Source organism: Typopeltis vanoorti, chromosome 12 (assembly GCF_054136105.1).
Source record: "Typopeltis vanoorti isolate ZY-2024b chromosome 12, IOZ_Tvanoo_1.0, whole genome shotgun sequence".
Lineage (NCBI taxonomy): Eukaryota > Metazoa > Arthropoda > Arachnida > Uropygi > Thelyphonidae > Typopeltis > Typopeltis vanoorti.
Window position 1 is genome coordinate 70984667 of NC_143560.1, and position 21517 is coordinate 71006183.

The 21517-nt window shown below is 35.4% G+C and overlaps 1 protein-coding gene across 2 annotated transcripts in view; it reads left to right on the forward strand.

The window, feature by feature from the left end:
* Arms (Ankyrin repeat-rich membrane spanning) overlaps nucleotides 1–21517 on the forward strand; it is a 640210-nt gene that overhangs the window by 572823 nt on the left and 45870 nt on the right. For both annotated transcript variants that reach the window (XM_090402051.1, XM_090402052.1), the window contains one exon: nucleotides 17104–17580. In XM_090402051.1, coding sequence (XP_090258177.1) covers nucleotides 17104–17580 — 477 coding nt within the window. The remainder of the gene's footprint in view (nucleotides 1–17103; nucleotides 17581–21517) is intronic.

Genomic DNA, 21517 nt, shown 5'->3' on the forward strand with positions numbered 1-21517 from the left:
AGTTGCATGAGCACTGGTGACCAATTCCACCCAGCCACCAAAACTTTTGATGTGACTGCTGAGCTGGAAGAGGTGCTGTCTCTACTACCCACACCTTACACCCCAGTCTTCACTCGGGAAGTTACAAAACATGAGGAATAATCTTTCTTGAAACTAGAAGACAATTGATTATGACAAGCTTAGGAGGTAGCTTTAAGCTGTGCTACGGCATAAAAACATGCAAGGGAGGGATGTTAGTAATGCATAGGAGATAGTTAAGGGGCATCTTGAAGAAGCAGTATTAGATTGTATACCCAAGGTCAAGAGGGTTAATCATGCAGAGTTATATGGATGATTGGTATCGTTACACAGGAGCTACAAAGAAAGAAAGTGTTGTGGAGGGATGTATATATAAAGAGAAAGGTTACTAGCAGGCTCATGAGCTGTACAAAGATCAGGCAAGAAGCTATCATGGTAAGAAAGGCAAAATCAGATCATGAGAAAAAAACTAGCTGAGCAAATCAAAGGAAATCCCAAAGAATTCTTTTGTTACATGGCAAGTAAGAGGAAGAATGACTATGGAAGGATAACTTGAATGAGCTCTGTTGGTAGTGAAATGACAGAAGCACATAAAATAGTTGACCACTTTGCAAGGGTATATCATCCTAGTGAGGTTACTGCTGTGATGTGAAAGGGACTGATGTGGGAACAGTTGGATGAATTGCAGGCTCTTAGGATGTTGCAGAATCTCTGTATAAATACTGTTGCAGGATTAGATGAGATATCAGCTTGTGTTTTATAAGAATGTGCTAGGGAACTGGCAATACCTCTTACTGTGCTCTTTAATTTAAGTCTCAGTTCTGGCAGATTCTCAAAAGAGAGGAAAGGGGGCAAAATAATTCCTGATCATAACTGAGATTCTAAGACTGCAGTAGAAAATTATAGACCAGTCAGAATGTCAAGAATCGTGTAAAAACTACTGGAAGAGTTGGTCAAAGGGCAAACTTAGGAATGAGTGGATAAGAATATGATACTCTGTGAGGGAGTATAGCTTTGTGAAGGATCACTCATGCCTTATTAATTTTCTAACTTTTTTATGATAGAGTGACAGGTGAGTTGGATAAAGGTGATAGCTGCATGATGGTAATAATGGATTTTGCAAAGGCATTTGACAGAATACCACATGAACTCCATTAACACAAATTAGAACAAATGGGGATGGATATGAAACTGGCTTTATGGATTTTTTTTCCCATTTTTATTTATTTTATTTATATTTTTTTTATGTTGTTCTTACCACGAAAGGTTATTTGCAAACCTATGGTACATTTGATAGCTGGCTGTACTAAGATTTTTTTTTCCAATTTTTTTTTATCAATTTTATATATTTTTTGGTATTTTTTAATCTCTTTTTACATAGTCTGTAGACCAAATATGGAACTCTTTCAAGCTACTTCAGGGCTTCAATTAGTAGGGTAGTGGTCTCACACTGGGTGGTGAAATTCATCTCCTGCCTAAAGACAATCACAAACATCCATGCCCACAGTGGGATTCAGATCTGCATCCTGTTGGTTGGAGAGTGGATATGCTAACTACTGGATCAGTCAGGCTGGAAATGGTACAAGGGGTCAGATGGCCCAGTGGATACAAGGGTGACTGATGGACAGGTATCAAAACAGTAGTAATATATATGGAGGGGCAGAATCCTCCAGGAGAAAGGCAGTGTAGTTTTTTGCTAGGACCACCACTGTTTAATTCTACAAAAATCATATAGGAAATAATCTGAATGGAAATATTCAGTTTGTTGATGATGCAAAATTGAGTAGAGTAACAACAGAGTAATGCTTTATTAAATTAAAGTTAGTCATGGTGATGTGGAGAACTTGTAAGATAATTTAAATAGCCTGTCAGTATGGCCAAAAGATAATGGCTAAAATCTATCCTCATATCCCTATGAGGATAGATTTTAGGTTTTGTGGACTATAGAATTTGGTTGATAGGAAAAAAGAGTATGATAGAAACATTTAAGTTACTTAAAGGATTTTATAGGATTGATTCAGGGGAAATGTTTTAGTGCTTGGCTAGAGGGGACAGGATAAGAGGTCATCCCTGGCAGTCGAGCAAGTGTGCAGTTAGTAGGAGTGCAGTGAGCAGATTTTTCACTTGGAGAGTGGTTAATGAATGGGTTGCCGGAGTTGCTTGTAAAGTCAGTCTGTTAATGGGATCAAGGAGATGTACAACAGACATTGTGTGGATAGTTTAGGTATCCCACGATGACTCTTTGGACTCATGGAGGTGTCATATAATAATAATAATAATTTTTGTTTTCTCTCATGCTTAAATAAAAAAATAAAAAACCTAAAAATGTAATTTCTTGTCAGCTATAATTTACTTTGCTTTGTGATCCAGTAAAAAAAAAACACTTTCGGCAACTAATCAGAGTAAATTACTCTGCATGATACATCATTTTGCTACATCTATGGAAATAAGATTTCTACCATTTATTTAGCTCTGTGTTATGTTCCAGATCTGTCTCCCACAGATGATACTAAATAAAGATTGAAACTAGTCTGAGTAGGGATTTCATAAGCATGATTTATACACATTTGAAAGGAAGTGTGTATAAATACTGAGACAGTTTAATGTAAAGTCCAATTTTGACAAGGCTGGCACCTTGCCAAAAGGTTATCAAATATTTCTTTGTTCTTGCTTTGGTAAAGGATGAAATCAAAAATGTGATTTTCTGTTGAGTACCTTAAGGCACTTTGATGTAAAAACAAGCATCCTAGTTGTGAACTTCCATATAGACTTTTGTTGGTAATTCATTACAAGTAGATTTGCTTGAATAATAAATGACCAGGTCTTAACTCAGTTGTTTTTTTTTATTAACACTAGATGTATTTGTTGACATGTTTTGCTGTCTGTATGGCTGATAGCATCTTCAGGAGGTTGTTTAATATAAATAAAGAAGCTGACATTATAATGAATTTAGTTTAATCCTTTATCCCAGTGAGAGCAAACAAAGTTTGCGCCTGAAAATATCTTCAGGACTAAATATTTTCAGGCGCAAACTTTGTTTGCTCTCACTGGGATAAAGGATTAAACTAAATTCATTATAGTCAAACCTAGTGATAAATAAATTTTCAAAGAAGCTGACAAAAAACTAAATGTTTTCCAACAGCTACTGTTTCTATAAATTGAAAAGACTGGAATAATAGTTTAATCACGTGTATCATTAGGCATGTGATGTGCTGTCTCTACATCATTGTGTAAACTCTGTGTGTGTGAATGCTAACATAGGAGAGATCTTGAATGTTACTCATATTAATTTATGATTTCCAAATGTCATGAAGCATCATTCCTTGGTTTCTGTTTAGAGTGCCTTTTGAGCGAATGAGCTCAGAAGAACTTCTTGAATAATCTGTCATAGCAGTTCTCTTCCAAGTAAGGTATGCAAAATACTTGCCAATTTCCTGTGTGATATACTTTGAGGATGTGTGCTGCAAGTCCACTTTTTTATTCACTTTTGTTTTCAACATTTATTTTATATTTTCTTTGTTATGGATTTCAAAAGCTATTTTGGGCTATTTTTCGTGATGCATTACCAACATATGTTCCTTTGTAATTAATTTCTGAATTATCATGAGATGGTTCACAAGAAAATAAAAGTTTTTTCTTTAGTACTTTTTTGATTGCATTCTGGAGTAACTGATTAAATAGGATTTGAAGTTCTTTGCTATTAATTTCATCCTTTTTTAGTATATTTAAAGATCAATTTTTTTAAAGTTTTCATTCTACCTAATTTTTGTTGAGAGTGATGGAAAGAGCTTGCTTGCATGCATCTGCCTGCGTGAAAGCAGATAGACCTCTAATGTAGGCCTCTAATAGTCCTGTAGATCTCTAATATTAATCCTCTAGCTATGTTTTTGGTGATAAGGAGGTCTGGGAATGGTAATTTTCCATCCTTTTGTACTTCTAATGTAAATTTGATTTTTTTTCTTTTTTTGTATGTCGATTACTCAGAAAATGTAAAAAAATCATCTAAATCTTGGACGATTTTCCTTTCTACGTAAAGAATGTAGATTTGAGGCAATGATAGAAGAGATATGTGTGATGTCTAGAAGAAATAGGTTTCCATGGATCTCTATTGATTCTTCCACAGAGATGTTGATAAATAATGAAACTATGTCTAAACTAGCTAATCTGTCTGATGGGGAAATTTGTATGTTTGAAAATAATTTATCTACAAAATGCATCATTTTTTCAAGTGAAAGTTTGCATATCTGATATGAGGCTTGAGGAGATCAGATAATATTTAGAAGATATGTTGGAGAACTTCTGCCATCAACTATTGCACAGAGGATCTATAAATTGCAAATGAATGAAGATCATATCGTTAGTTGTTATATGTAACAACCAAGTGGGATCATGGTCCATCCTGGACAATATGGGCAGTGTTGAAAAAGGTAATAAATTTCTGCCATCACGTGAAGAGTCATTGTGCACAAAATTACTTAGTGCGTTGGTTTTAGTAAACAGTTGCCTGTCGAAAAATAATATCACAACTTTAGAGAAAAAACCCTTTAACAAGTTTACGTAACAGTGATGAAGTCATTATGCTTATTGCAGAAAAAGGGAATTCAACGTTCATTTTAAATACTGTGTACTGTGACACTGACATTGCCTCCCTTTATTGAACTCTTCAACATATTCAGAAATGGACTGTGATCCCACTTGGTCATCACATATAAAAACTAATGATATGATCTCCAGTACTTTTAAATTGACAGATCTTAAAAAACATCTGAAATTCAAACGCCCAGTCACTCCCAGATTATAGAACATGCCTAAAGTTGTTAAGAAGGACATCTCCCCCTCCATTCAATAGTTGTTGGCAGAAGCTCTCCAACATATATTCTCTCTAAACACCTATCTAACCTCCTCAAACATATACAAATTTCCCTATCAGACATGTTAGCTTGTTTAGATATAGTTTCATTATTTACCAATGTCGCTGTAGAAGAATCAATAGAGATGTGTTTCAATAAGGAAATACTGTGAGTAGGCATATTTAAATAAATTATAATACTGAATTAACTCATAATAATTAAGGGGATACAAATCCCTTGTTGTTGTTGTCTTGTCCTTTGAAGAGTCTTAGATGTTTCCGTGTGCTCCTTGTACTGCTTTGGCTATGTCTGTGATTTTGTTTGTATAGAGCTGTTGTTCAGGATTAGGATCTATTTCTTGCAAGGCTGCTGTAATTGCTGGACAGGTAAAGATGTGAGTGGGTGTCAGTTCAGTATTGGGGCAGTTGTTGCAGTTTCTATATGTTCTCGTATCATCTGTATTGATCCTCATTCCTCTATAATGTCCTGTTCGTAGTCTTGCTATCGTGGTGGAGGTCCTTCTGTCAGCATTGATCTCGGGAATTTGATGTTGTATCACTGATTTCAATGGAATTAGTTTAGCTTTTGCTAGTGCATTGGCATCAGCAAGAGTTATCATATGAGTTTCTTGGTTGAGTTCTCTGGCCTCTTTTGCTAATTTATCAGCTGCTTCGTTGTGATCAATGCCTACATGAGCAGGAATCCATTGTAAAATGCAACTTTTACCTAAACACTTTAGTTGATTTAAGAGTTTATGGATGTCTTGTGTGAGCTTGGTATTGCCATTTTTGATTGCCTCCATAGCTGATCTTGAGTCACTGTAAATTATAATTCCTTCAGATTGTTGAGATGATGATAGATTTAAGTAGGCTTCTAGTGCTTTATTTATTGCGTAGAGTTCGCTGGTAAAATTGGAAGCGATTCTCCCAGATCCAACTTTTATTGAAAGTTTTTCACCTTTCAGGAGTAGAAGGAGAACACCAGTGCCTCCATTAATCATATTGGTGTCTGATGATCCATCGGTATAACAAATAACCTGTTTGGACGATGAAAGAAGGTTGATGGTATTTAGGCCTTTTTCTTTAAGCATTTCTTTTGGTTCTTTTTTTGTACAGAGTTTGGTAAGGTTTAGATTTATGGAGGTATTTGAAGGTAAAGGACTGGAAAATAGAGGTTCTTTGTTTATGTGAACGTTTAGCTGATCAAGACCTATTTCTTTCCTGATAGTGTCATCATATTGTAAAGTTGATGATCTGTGAAGTCTGCAATTTTGGTTCCAATGTTCATAAGTTTTTAGGGAGATATGATCACTTTGGTAGCTTCTGATATTATCCCTTGTTGTTCAACTGCCAGTAAGCAAAACTCGAAGATCGAGAACTACGAATCTATGAGTTTCATATATATCTAAAAACTATCGGCGAATCCAAGTGTAAATGACCACTTGGTAGTACAACACCAAGGCAACTCGAATTTGCATTGGATTACACTTGGATTCGCCAATAGTTTTTTGGTATATATGAAACTCATAGATTCGTAGTTCTCGATCTTCGAGTTTTACTTACTGGCAGTTGAACAACAAGGGATTTGTATCCCCTTAATTATTATTAAGGATGCCAGAAAAATAGCCGTTTGGCTTCCAATTTATACTGAATTAACTCACTTAAAATATTATTTATTTGCATAATTTTCGCCTGAGTATCAAAGGCATCTTCAGTTCACAGCTAATAGGACAATAACTGACAATTCCAAAAGGCACCACCTAAGTAGCTAATGTAAGATAAAAAAAAAAAAAAAGGTCATTAAAATTGCTTATGTTCTTCAGATGAGCTATTACAGAAAGAATTGCAGCATATTATTTCCACTTTGTTATCTAATGTTATAAGAATTCTTTCATCAAAAGGGCTTTGAGCAGTTTTAGTATCTCTACCTCTTCAAATACAGAAGAAATAACTCGTAATCCTATCCCATATGTGCAAAGCATTAGTGAACGCATAGCAAAAGTTTTAAAACCACTAAATATTTTTGTTGCCTTTTGCCCCATCATCAGAAAAATCTCCACCTTTCTCACTTCTCAAAAGGACAAGCTTCCACATCTCACTTATCCAGGTGTCGACCAGATTCCTTGCTCTTGTGGGTTATCATATTTCGGACAAACTGGGAGATCTACTTTTATTTAGCTAGACGAACACAAGTATTATATTTGGTACCTTGAACCTGAACAGTCTGGATTTGCAGAGCATGCCATTCACACTAGACATAGAGTTCATTGGAACAAGACAAGAGTCCTTCACAAAAGTCGGTTCCTCATGGAACGGCTTTATAAAGAAGCATGTGAAACTTTACCTCACTCTTCTAACTTAAACAGGATCCAATGGTCTACATATATCTCCTTTGTGGGGGATAGTACTTTTTAAATCAGCTAATCTTTCCTAACTTTTTTGTTTCTTTTTTTTTTAATTGTATGTATATGTGTATATGAAAATAAGAATGGAGAAATCATAACTAAAGAAGATAAAATCCTAATGAGATGGAAGGAATACATTGAAGATCTAGATGACAAGGAAAATAGACCAAATTAGTTGCCATTAGAAGATATGAAGAAGGTAAATGAAGATGATCTAGGCCCAGAGATTTTGAAGACAGAAGTAGAAATGGCCATTAAAGACTAAAATGTGGAAAGGCAGAAGGAATAGATGAAATACCTGCAGAATTCCTGAAATAACTTCAGAAGAAAGGAACTGAAGAAATAACCAAAATAATAAATTTAATTTATGACAAAGGAGAACTACCAAAAGATTTTATGATAATATTTATACCTATACCAAAGCAAAGTAATGCAGTGAACTGCAAGGATTTTAGAATTTTAGAACAATAAGCCTCATTTCCCATACATCAAAAATACTTATGAGAATCTTAACACAAAGAATTGCATCTAAAGTGGAAGAATTTCTTGGAGAAGATCAGTTTGGTTTCAGGAAGGGTAAGGGAACAAGAGATGCGATTGGACTGTTAAGAATAGTAAATGAAAGAAGGCTGGAAGTGAATAAAGAAGTTAATATCTATTATATAGATTTTGAAAAAGCTTTAGACTTTGTGAAAGTTCATGGGATAAGATGGTGGAAGTAATGAAAAAGATTGGTAGATTGGAAAGACAGAAGACTAATTATTTCACTATATATATGGGACAAACTGCCATGGTGAGAGACATATATGGTACAACAGAACCAGGTATCATTGGACGAGGAGTAAGACAAGGCTGTTCTCTGTCACCAATTTTGTTTAACATGTATTCTGAAGCAATGTTAAAAGAAGCACTGGAGAATTCAGAAGAAGGAATAAAGATTGGAGGTAGACAGATATTTGCAATAAGATATGCAGATGACAAGGCATTATTATCAAATGCTGAAACAGGACTACAACATCTGTTGAACAGATTACTGGAACCCTGTATCAATTATGGAATGAAAATTAACATCTGAAAAACAAAGGTAATGAAAATAGCAAGGAAAGAGACAAATATGGATATCAGAATAAATGGGGAAAAACTGAACAAGTAAAGACATTTAAATATCTAGGAAGTGTGATTAGCAGTGATGGAAGATGTAAAAGTGACATAAAAGCAAGAAAGCGATGGGAAGAGATGCCTTTAACAGAAAATGGAATTTATTCAGAAGTAAAATGGACAGAAACCTAAAGAAAAGACTAATAAAATGTTATGTGTGAAGTGTTGCCCCTCTATGCAGCTGAAACTTGGACACTGAAGAAAGAAGAAATTAAGATTTTGGAAAGCTTTGAGATATGGATTTGGAGAAGGATGAAAAAAATCAAATGGACAGATAAAATAACTAATGAAGAGGTCCTAAAAAGAGTAGAAAAAGAAAGAAGTCTGTTAAAGAGGATAAAAAGAAGAAAGAGAAACTGGATCAGACATATTCTGAGAGGAAATGGAATCATCAGAGATGCCATCGAAGGAAAAAATAGATGGAAAAATACCCAGAGGAAGAGTAAGAAAAACATTGCTAGATGACATGCTGAATGGAGACAGGGGTACTTAAGGGTCAAAGCTGTATAACTGAAAGGAGACCTCCACATAGCCTTTAAAGGAATGCGGAGAACCGACCAGGGCTTCTGACCTAATGTCCAATCCTCACCTTCTCGTGGTGCACCCTGTTGGGTATCTACTTTGATACTGAACGAACGAGGATGGGCTGGCAATTTGGGATTTAGCCGACCAAATTGTATTCTTATTGGTTAAACCAAAATAAAAAATGATGGTACAACATGACAAAATTTCATGTCGGCTGGGGCGTCGCCCGGTTAAACAAGGCTCCCGTTGTTTTTGCCAGGGAACCAGTGTGAACAGCGAAAGTCAGCTACTGGAACAAATCTGAAAACAAACCCCAACTCAACATCACCAGAGTTAAAGATCGGTACTATCAATGTAAGAAGACTGAATGGCAAAGAAATGGAACTAGCTGAGGAATTAGATAAGTACCAGATCGACATAATAAGGGAGTCTGAAACAAAAAAGACAAACACTGGTGAGATCTTTCTGAGCAATAAATACAAATTGTAATATTCAGATAATGACAATGACAAGACAAAGAAGAAATAGCCATAGTATTCAACACTAAATATGAGGCTAATCTTTTCGAATGGCAGGTAGTCTCAAGTAGAGTGATGTAGGCAAATATGAGAATGGGGAACTGGAAAATGAGACTTATTTGTGCCTATGATCCAACAGAAGGTTCTACTATGGTAGAAGTGGAGGAATTTTTTAATGCTTTAGAAAAAGCAACTGACACAATGAAAAAGGATAAGTTGGTCCTTGTTGGGGATCTAAATAGCAGAGTAGGAAATGATTGTCAGACATACAAAAATATTTTGGGAAAATTTGGAGAAAAGAGCAAAGCTAATAATAATGGCAAATACCTGTTGGATTTCTGCTTAGGACATGGACTGGTTATTACTATCACCATGTTCCAACATAAAAATGTGCATAAATTCACATGGAGAGAAGAGGCAAGGAATAAGAAAAGTCTCATTGACTATGTTATTGTGGATAGTGATGTTTTCTCCCTTGTTCAGGACACCAGAGTGTACAGAGGATTTGAAATTGGAAGTGATCACTATTTAGTCTTGAGCAGGATAAAATTGAATTTCATATTGAAAAGAATAACATGTAAGAAAGTTTTAAAGCAAATAAAAGTTGAGCAGCTCTCAGATGTGAACTGTAGACTAAAATACAGAAAGATTATTGAAAAGAAAATGAAAGAGTTTGAGAACAGGAATCAAACCTTGGAGATTCAGTGGCAAACTCTGAAGAAAACATTGATTGATTCTGCCAGAGAGGCATGTGATGAGGTTGTGTGCAAGGATAAAAAAATCAGAACTCCCTGGTGGACACAGGAAGTTAAAGAGGCAGTGAAGGAAACGAAGAAAGCATATCAAAAGTTCCTGGCAAATAAGTCAGCTTTTACTCTTACATAATACAGAGACAAATGTAAGAAAGCTAAACAGTGTGTAAAACTAGCTAAACAAAAGTCATGGGAGGACTTTGGCAAGAATATAGAAAATAAATATCAAGAAGGTGGCAAAATATTCTGGAGGTTGTTGAAGAAGCTTAGGAATGGAGAAAAGAGTGCTGTAAAAGGAGTTAGAGATGATAAAGGTGACATGAAAACAGGAGAAAAAGATATCCTTGAAGTATGAAGTAATTACTTTGAAAAACTGCTAAATGAAACAAGCAGTGATGACAGCACAGTGATAAAAAAAAACACTGACCCGGCATGCAGTCAGGAATACATATCCATACTTGAAATAGAAAAAGCCATCAAAGGCTTGAAATGTGGAAAGGCAGCAGCAGTAGATGATATTCGACCAGAAATGCTGAAGTATGGTGGTATACAAGTCTTACAGTGGTTGCACTGCATAGTTCAGAAAGCCTGGACAGAGGGACCAATTGCCGATGATTGGAGTAGAGCTCTCATAGTACCCATATATAAAAAGGGAAATAAAACTGAATGTGAGAATTACAGAGGTATTTCCCTACTGAGTGTTCCTGGCAAGATCTATGCAAGTATACTTGAGAAACGGTTGAGACGAATTGTGGAAGAAAAGCTTGGTGAAGAACAAGCTGGATTCAGGCCAAATAGAGGCTGTCAGGATCAGATCTTCACTTTACGACAAATAGTCGAGTAAGCATGGGAATATAACAAAGATCTGTATTTAAGTTTTGTCGATTTGGAAAAGGCATATGACAAGGTGCCAAGAGAGAAGCTATTCAATACGCTGCAGTTATATAGTGTCAATGGGGCATTATATCAAGCAATACTTAGTTTTTATTTGAGTTGTAAGTCAGCAGTTAGAATTGAAGGAAGTACAGGAAGATGGTTTAATGTTAAATCTGGTGTGAGACAAGGATGTACATTATCCCCTCTGTTATTCATTATCTATATGGATCACATTATGAAGGAAAGTGGTATTAAACCTGATATCAAAATTGGAGATGTTAATGTCAGCTCTTTGCTTTATGCGGATGATGTTATACTTCTAAATAAATCCGCTACAAGTCTGCAAGATTCTCTGACTAAATTCAATTGCTGTTGTAATAGATATGGTATGAAGGTCAGCAATAAAAAGACAAAGACAATGAAAATAGGCAGAATCATTGAAAATATCAACTGTGTTGTGAATGGAGAACCTGTGGAACAAGTAAAACATTTCAGCTACTTAAACACGATTTTTACTGAAGATGGTAAATTAAATATAGAAATAGACAACAGAATCAGCAAAGCTGGTATGGTGTGGAAGTCAAATGAATAAATTCATATGGAATAAGAGAGAAATTAGTCGGAACACTAAATTAGCTGTATACAAGACAGTGTTCAAACCAGTTTTAACTTATGGATCTGAGAGCTCGGTCAGAAGTAAAACACTTGACCAAAGACTAGAGACCGCAGATATGAGAGTCCTGAGAAAGATTAGAGACATGAACAGATGGCATCAAGGGCAATATCATATTAAAAATGAGGATATTAGGAAAGAACTTGACATTGTCAGCATCCAGGAATGCGTTAGCAGAGCTAATCTCAGGTGGTATGGTCACTTAAATAGAATGGGAGAGGAAAGATTAGCAAAACAAGTGTTCTCTGCCAGGTTAGCAGGAAAAGGACTCAGAGGAAGACCAAGATATAGGTGGATTGATACGGTACAAAGTGCCTTAGACGATAGAAATATAACATCTGATAATGTTGGAGTCTTGACAAGTAACAGACTGATTTGGAGGAAAATTGTAGATAGGAAGTTAGTAATGATGTAATTTTTTCATGTAGTACTGTCATATCCTGTACACCCCTTGAGGTTACATGGCAGGAATTTGATGATGATGATGATGACTCTAAACTTTCTTCTATATGCCTACCTGCTCATATTCTGCAATTGATCTTACAATCTGCTCTCCTGTCATTTTTTAATAGTTCAAGTGGGATGTCGGAGACAATATCTATGCAAGTTATTATTTGCACATTGTCTTCACATGAGCCATGTTCTTCTACATGGATGCCTATATGAAAAATGGCTCGGGCTGACTGGAATACTCTTTTCTATCTTGCAAATTTTAATGTTGATATAGTCAGTCAAACACCTATCACTGAAGCAGTAAAGTATGTAACAGACTGTCTAGGCAACAACAGTTCTGAAAACGGCATCTTCATTTCCACTCTATTCAAAGCCTTGGAGGAACCGAGAATGCCATGCAGCCAAACAAGATCAACACAGAGTGTGGATTTCTTTTGCAGATATCCCCACCACATCAAACTTAATAGCTTTTAAGCGTGCTTGGGCCAGAGCATGTTATATAAGACATCAGAGTCAAAAACAATCTTGAATCCCATTTATCTCATCAATTAATCAAACAACCAGTGCAAAAATTGTATGGAATAAAATTCATAAATTGAAAGGTAGATACAGAACACACAGCTTGTTCAGAATCTCAGCAACAGTTTCATATCATCCTGAATTTTTAATATTGAAAGAAACAGCAGCTAAATTTTTCTACCAATCAGCTCGAGTTGTACAATTGGCCATTTGTTAAGGAGGAACTAAAAAGAGCTCTTTTACTGTTTCACTGTAGTGCAGTTGGGCCTGATAACATCCATTATGAAATGATAAAATATCTTCCATCATCTTCAATGGATCTTTTTTTCTTAATATAGCAGAATACTTGCAGAGGAAGAGTTTGAGGATTCTAGACATAAGTCAGTTGTTATTGCTATCCCAAAACCTGGAAATAATCTAACAGAAACAAATAATTATTGACTTATTGCTCTGACCAGCTGCCTTTGTAAGATATTGAATAAAATGGTTAATGCCAGACTGCTCTGATATTTAGAAAACAATGATCTCTCCAATGTGTAAATGTGTTGCTTTCATACACATCATTCTACTTTGGACTAATTTGTCCTTTTAGAATCTTCTATAAGAGATGCATTCCTGAAGCAACAACAACTGGTTTCAGAGTTCTTTGACATGGAAAAAGCTTATGATACAACCTGAAGATATGGCACATTAGATTATCTCTATAACCTAGGTGTTAGAGGACACCTTCCTGTATTTATTAAAAACTTTCTGTCTAGGGAAGCTTTCCAAGTCAGAATGAGAAGTATCCTACCTTGGCTGTATCATCAAGAACAGAGTGTTCCTGAAGGCTCTGTTGCTCAAAGTTTGACACTTTTTTGCTATCAAAGTTAATTCAATCACTGAACAGTTTTCTCCCACTGTAGACAGCTCTTATATGCTGATAACTTCACAATTGATCTTCATGTCTTTCTCATAACATGAGCGTAATCAAAAGACAACTTCATCATGCAATCGATCATGTCTCTCTATGGGCTGTTACTAACTGGTTTAGGTTTTCAGCAGAAAAAAAAGTGTCTGCATACACTTCTGTCAAACATGCCCCCTTCATCTAGTTCCTGAATTAAGAATGGGACAAATGGCTATTCCAGTAGCAACAGAAGCCAAGTTCTTGGAACTCATCTTTAATAGAAAACTACACTCTTTGCAACATTCATCAACTAAGAGAAAAGTACAAAAGAACATTGAATCTCCTTCACACCTCTACTGAATTGGGGTGTGGAATTGATCTTCATTGCTTCATCTTGTGCACGATAAGTGCACAAGATGAATATATATAAGTGCACTATCGTGCACTTATACATTCAGAGCTGGATTATGGGGTCTCAAGTCTGTGGTTCTGCAAAGCAGAATAAACTGCAGTGGTTTGATCTCATCCATCAATCAAGGTATACAGCTAACTACTGGTGCCTTTTGCACATTGCCCATTCAAAGTCTTTATGTTGAAGCAATGAACGGGCTCTATTACTTAGATGGAAACAGTTGTCTCTTAATTATGTCCTAAAAATAAAGTGTCTTCCAGAACATCCTACATGAACTAGTCTATTTTCTCTGCATTGGAAAGCTCAATATCACACACATCAGACTGCCATACATCCTTGTATATAATACCTAATGATATTTTGACTTTACGATTTTATCATCCTACATGGAAGGAATGTATGATAGTTCCATTTCACAAGGGTGATGCAAAAACTGATGTGTCTAACTACCGCTCTATTAGTATCTCTGATGTGGTACTGAAGATTTTAGAGAAGTTGGTAAGAACTCACATACAGAAATGGGTAGACAAGCATTCTATACTCTGCAGGGAACAGTATGATTTTACTAAAGGAAGGTCATCCCTTTAGTTTTTATTTTATCTATAGTCCTGTTTTATAAACAGGACTATAGATAATCCAGGATCCTAAATCAAAAATAGCAATTGTAATGCTAAAAATAGGAGATCATTGTTACTGAAAGAAAACTATAAGAAAGAATGTTTATTCATATTATCATAAATAGAAGTAGTTTCTAAATATTTTTTTTTTTTTCACTAGAGGTCATGCCAGTAGAATAACCTGTGATCTAATCATTGTTTCTCTAGCTTACTGTATGTGATGTAACTCAGCTTGATCTTAATACGAAGATCGAAACATCGGGAAATTAAAAGAGTTTTTTATAACAAGTTGTAAAGACCATAATTTCTAAAATGAATAAAGGAAGGTCATGTTTTAGCAATTTGCTCATATTTTATAACAATGTTACGGCCGAGTTGGATAAAGGGAATGGATACACTTTGATAATGTTGGATTTTTCTAAGGCATTTGATAGGATACCACACGATAGACTGTTGTGTAAACTGGAGAATATGGGATTGGAACATAATCTGTTGACTTGGATCAGGGGATGGTTGACAGACAGATATCAAAAAGTGGTATACAGTAGGTGTGAATCTGCCAGATTTAAGGTAACAAGTGGTGTACCTCAGGGTTCAGTCCTTGGGCCATTATTGTTCAATCTATACATTAATGACATCAAGCAGGGTCTATCATCAGATTTGCAATTATTTGCTGATGATGCAAAGATAGGCAGGGCAATCAGGGATGCTACTGATATTCAGCAATTACAAAATGATTCGCTTAGACTGATAATCTGGGCAAACGAAAATGCTGTCAGTTTAATGTTAGTAAGTGTAAAGTTATGCACTTTGGTGTGATTAGAGTTCCAGCAGTATATTATATTAGTGGGGTTGCTACAAGAAACTGAAGAGGCAAGGGATCTTGGTGTATTGGTGGATAAGGGTTTCAAGTTCAAAGGTCACATAGCAAAAGTTGCAAATACAACTCAGAGGATAATTGCTATATTGAAGCGAACCTTGACATGTAAGGATAAGGAAGTAATTTTGCCGCTTTATAAGGCTTTGATAAGGCTACACTTGGATTACTGTGTGCAGATTTGGTCTCCTGCGTTCCAAGGGGATAAAGAAGCTGTGGAAAGGGTGCAAAGAAGAGTTACAAAGATTATATCTGGATTATGGGATTTAGATTATGAGGACAGATTGCGAGTATGTGGATTACAGACTCTGGTTAACATGAGAAAGAGGGGTGATATGATAGAGGTCTATAAACTTTTGAATGGGTGTTATAGCATTTCAACTGATGAAATTTTTCATTATATGGAAGGTGGGGAGAGAACACGGGGGGCATCCATGGAAGTTAAATTTATTTGCAGTCAAGAATGGGGTAAGAGCTAGGTTTTTCTCCCAGAGAGCAGTGAGTGAGTGGAATAATTTGCCCTTGCAGGTAGTGAGTGCATCTAGTGTGAATGAATTCAAGGGTAGGTATGATAGCTCGGTTGGGTAATTTACAGCCTCCCTTGATGAGTCCCTGGAGGTCTCAGATAATAATATTATTATTATCTGTAAAAACTACAAAAAAAAAAAAAAAAACAGTCATGACAATTACAAGTTATAGTACAATTACATTCCTCCCCCCAACTCTCTCTCTCTCTCTCTCACACACACACACACACATACTCAACTCCAGAAATATTCAGTGTACCTCTGCATATAGTTACAAAGAGTTTTAAGGATTAGTCAGCCTTTCCTTACAATAAACTGAAAATTAAATGTTGTTCTCGCTTTGGGTGAAAGAAAAGAAGGATAATCTTTAACAATTCTTAGACTAAATTTCCTTTTCCATTATTTTGAAATAAGTTTTTTATTTTTATTTTGTTTTTTTTACTATACTGTGCTTAATGCTATAATAAAACTTCTACTTCCACTTTATTGTGGAGGAAAATGAGCATTATATAGTACCATTCAAAAACATAACAAAAAAAAGAAATATAAATAAAAGTAAGAATGTATAACAGTTTAACATGTGCCCACCCAATACTCAAAAATACTTAGAAAGCACAAACACAATGTCTTACTCTGTGAGAAATAAGGCATGGTACAATTTGTCTAGCAGATGTTAAAGCAGATATGTGATGAGTCTTATTATCCCAAACATTGAATAGTAGACTCATTATAAAACAAATACTGTACTACAGTATATTAATATAATATTGTATTAATATTACTAATAATAATATTAATATAACTATATAATAAATTCTTTCACTACAACAAACACAGTTATAATAAATTCACCCACAATAACCAAGTACCAAGACGTACTAACATTAGTTACATTAGAATAACATTAGGCACCATGCCTAAAGGAACTATAACATACTATTGTTATGCTTATCACAAGTTTTGTAAATTGAGTCAGCAATAATAGTAGTACTAATTAAATTTCATTTATGAAGTTTTTTTTCTTTTTACTTACAGTCAGCAACCTATACGCAAAAGCTAAGTTCATTATCAGTGGAAGGAGTTATGTGTCTTTTGTCATCCTTAGAAGGCATAAATAAAGTAAAATTAGGAGAATACCATACAGCCTTAGGACAGAATAATATAACAGGACAAGTGCTTCTTACCTGTGATCTGGCTGAATTGAAGATGGTTCTGAATATGTCTTTTGGAGACTGGGAGCTGTTTAGAACAGTTATAATGTCTTTAAGAGAAAAGGAAATTCATGAGATAATGACAAGTGGTTATACCTGCTTAGATGTTCCTAACAAACATGGTGCACCTGCTTCTTCAGAAAATCTAAAATCTCAACCACATGGGGCATCATCAGGAAGTTCTGACCTTAATGATCAGAAATTTAAGGATTTATCTTCAAGTAGTTTGTCTCGAAGTTCAGTCAGTGAAGAAAGTCGTGGCCATTCTAGAAATAGAAGTAGCACAGTTCTTGAAAAACAGGTGTGGATTAAGTGGTATTAGTTAATATGTTTTTTGTTTCTTGTTTATTTTTTTTCATGTTTTGTTTATATTTTTCATATTACAAAACAATGAATTTCATTGAACGCATTATTTTATAATATGGCCTGTGTCATTTTGTGAATTATAATACATATTATCATCAAATTTCTGACATGTATAGCCAAGGAGTGTACACTATATTGTGAGTACTACATGATGAAGTGAACATTATTCCTGACTTCCTATCAACAGCTTTCCTGCAAATTAGTCTTCTATTTGTCAGGACTCCAATGTCATTGGAGTCCTGATCCTATTTAGATCTGAGTCTTTTCCTGTTACACCTGCTTAGATTAGCTCTGCTTACAAATTCTTAAATGCTAAAAATGTCAAGTTCTGTCTAATATTTTCTTTAATATGATTCTATCATTGATTTTATATTATTTGATTTTATATTATTGATTTTATATTAAACTCAGAGGATAATAGCATTGCAATTATCCTCTGAGTTTCATTTGCAATTTTTGCTCTATGGCTGATGAATTTCTTTCTATATACTAAAACACCAAGATCCCCATCCTGATCACTTTCGTTTAGCATAATTCCACAAGTATTATATGCCATTGGATATCTTGTCACACAAGAGTGCATAACTGCATTTATTAACATTGAACTGATAGCCATTTTCGCATGCCTACAGTTCCAGCCTATTTAAATTGTTCTGCAAGTGCTGCATGTTAGTCTCATTCCTGATTATTTGCCTCTCTTTTCATCATCAGCAAGCAGTTGTGTATGTCTTCTTCTATCAAGTCCTTCTTATTGTCATTAATGTAAAGATTGAATAATGATGGACCAAACCGATCCTTGGCATTTACCACCTGGTTACCTTAAATCTTGCAGACTGATACCACCAATACTCCACTTTTTGATATCTATCAGTCAGCCATCCCCTTATCCAAGCTAACAGTTTATAATCCAATCCCATGTCCTTAAGCTTATGCAACAGCCTTCCATGCTGTATTCTGTCAAAACCCTTATCAAAGTCCAAAAGTATCATTGTTTATCCATTCCCCTTGTTTAACTGAGCCGTAATATTGTTTTAAAATGTGCATAAGTTACTCAAACATGATATTCCCTTAACAAATGCATGCTATTCTTTGCAAAGTAGAGATTTTCTGTCATACATTTCTGTATGAGAGCTCTTTCCAACTTTTCCAATATCTTCATCACCACCACTCTAGAGATATTGACAGATTGATAGTTAGACACATCAGTCTTTGCATCACCCTTGTATGGAATTAACATGCATTCTTTCCACTTCTACAAAATCTAAGAATCTCTTGCTTAATAAGACTGCACATCTATTTAACTCCTATCCTGTTTATTCTTCCAACCCTTAGGAACACATTCAGATATTGCATCATTAATGTAGTTTTTAATACTTAGGTATTGCCGATATTTTTCCCATTTAGCAATTGTTACCATGGGACAGAACCTAGTATTCTTCTTAGCTGGTCATAATTTCCTGCTTTGAAGTTCAACGTTTAACCTTTTTTGAATGAAAATGCATATAATTAGCCACTTCACAGGTAAGTACAGCATGACTGCTGTTACCAACTGGATGCAGAAAAGTTGCATCTTAAACTGAAACTCCCTCTAACACTCTTTGACCCAGAGTTCCTTCTGTAACATACTGCATATGGAATTTGCCTTGTGATGACTCAATAAATTCAGATTCATTCTTCTTCTTGTGAGATTCCAATTGCCCAATTCATGTTCAGATAATTAAGCACCCATGAATGATTACTGATTTAATACCCGTCTTGTTGATTTGGCAAGGCATTTTATCACCAGCAATTGATCCACTAGGCTGAATCAACACATCACCATGTATTTCATCTTGTTAGACTCTACTTCATACAAGATAGCTTCAAACTCACTGCTACATGGACAGTTGTTACTAATTTTGCAATCATATCTTTCTACCCTAGCATGACTCAGATCGTCTGATATCATTAGCAGCACATTTTCTCCAATCTTCTCTGCCCTTCCTAAAAATACTGTATCCTTTACGAGGGTGGTCTGAAAAGTTCTCAGCATAACAATGAAAAAACAAATTTATAATTTCAAAATTATTTTTATTTTTCAACATAATCTTCTTTCAGGCTAATACATTTATTCCAGCGATGCTTCAGCACTATTATCCCATCCCTGTAGTGGTTCTCAGTAAGATCTGCAAATACCCCTCTACAGCTGCAATCACCTCTTGATTTGAAGAAAAACACTGACCAGCGAGGAAGAGTTTTAGTTTTGAAAAGAGATAGAAGTCAGAGGGAGCCAAATCTGGGGACTAGGATGGATGTTCCAGCAATTCATAGTGCAGATCCCTTAATTTTCCCCACGGCCAAAACACCTTTGTTGACAGGTGCATTGTCCTGATGAAAGATGATTTTTTCCTTCTGCAAACCGGGTCTTATCTCACAAATTTTTTTGTCTAGTCTGGTTAAAAGATCAGAATAATATTCCCCGGTTATTGTTTTACCCTTTTCAAGATAATTAATAAACAAAATGCCTTTAGCATCCCAAAACACCGATGCTATAACCTTTCCTGCTGATGGAACCGACTTTCCCTTCTTTGGCACTGAACAACCAGCTTCTGTCCACTGTTTTGACTGCTGTTTGGATTCTGGTGTGTAATGGTGAATCCAAGTCTCATCCATAGTAATAAATTGACACAAAATCAGTTTTATTCTTGTTAAAACGCTCCAAGCACTATTCAGAGATTTTCATGTGAGTGCATTTTTGATCTGCTGTGAGCAAGAGTGGCTTATCTTACGCAAAGCTTTTTCATTTGCAATTCTTCATGCAAAATATATCCTACATGTTCCTTTGAAATGCCTATAGTCTCAGCAATTTCACACACTTTGACTCGTCGGTCATCCAATACCATATCGTGCACTTGATCAATGATATTTTGTGTTGTTACACTTTTGGACATCCACATGGATCATCTTCAAGGCTGGTACAGCCACTTTTAAACTTGGCAGCCCATTTTTTAATTGTCGAAAATGAAGGAGAAGAGTGCCCATAAACTTTTATGAACTTCAAATGAATTTCTTTTGGCGTTAGACCTTCTTTTACAAAGAATTTTATAACCGCACATCACCATGTGCAGACGCACTATACTCAGGTTTATCCATTTCAAAGGATATAGACAACACTTTTACTTCAGATAGCTGTATAAAACAAATTACTTGATAGAATGACTTGCAGTTTCACATGGATGCTTGTGACAGGTGCATCAACTTAGAAAGAAAAATCTTGCCGATAGTGTTGCCATCTATGGTCGAGGCTGAAAACTTTTCAGACCACCCTCGTACACTCAATACTAATTGGTATATCTGTCTCTGAGATCTGGGTCTCACTAGTGCCTGTGATCTGAGGCCACAGCTTATTAAATTACCTCCAGGCTTTTTTGCATACTCATCTCTGTAGTCTGCATCACTCATTTATATCTCTATCATTTTCATATCTCTATTTATATATAATGCCTCATTTATGCAGACATCCTTACACATGTTAAATAAGTCCAAAGTGGATAAACACGCAATTATCCTTTCATCATAATTACCTCTGTGATCAAACACAGCTGCATATCTTCATTCCTCTTATGCATTGGATCACACCATTCCTTCCATTGTGACCCAGTTTTCCTGATACTTCCTATCAGTGGTGCACCCAGGATTTAATCTTGGGGGGGGGGGGGGGAAGTTGAATGGATTAAAATATTTTTAAATACAATGAATTTGCATTAAAAATATTTTTATCCATTCAACTAAAATTCATTAAATTTCATTCATTCAATAAAATTCATTAGGTGATTAAAGATTTATTTAAAGAATAAAATCCAGTTTTCTTTTATTTTTACAAAGCTCTTGAA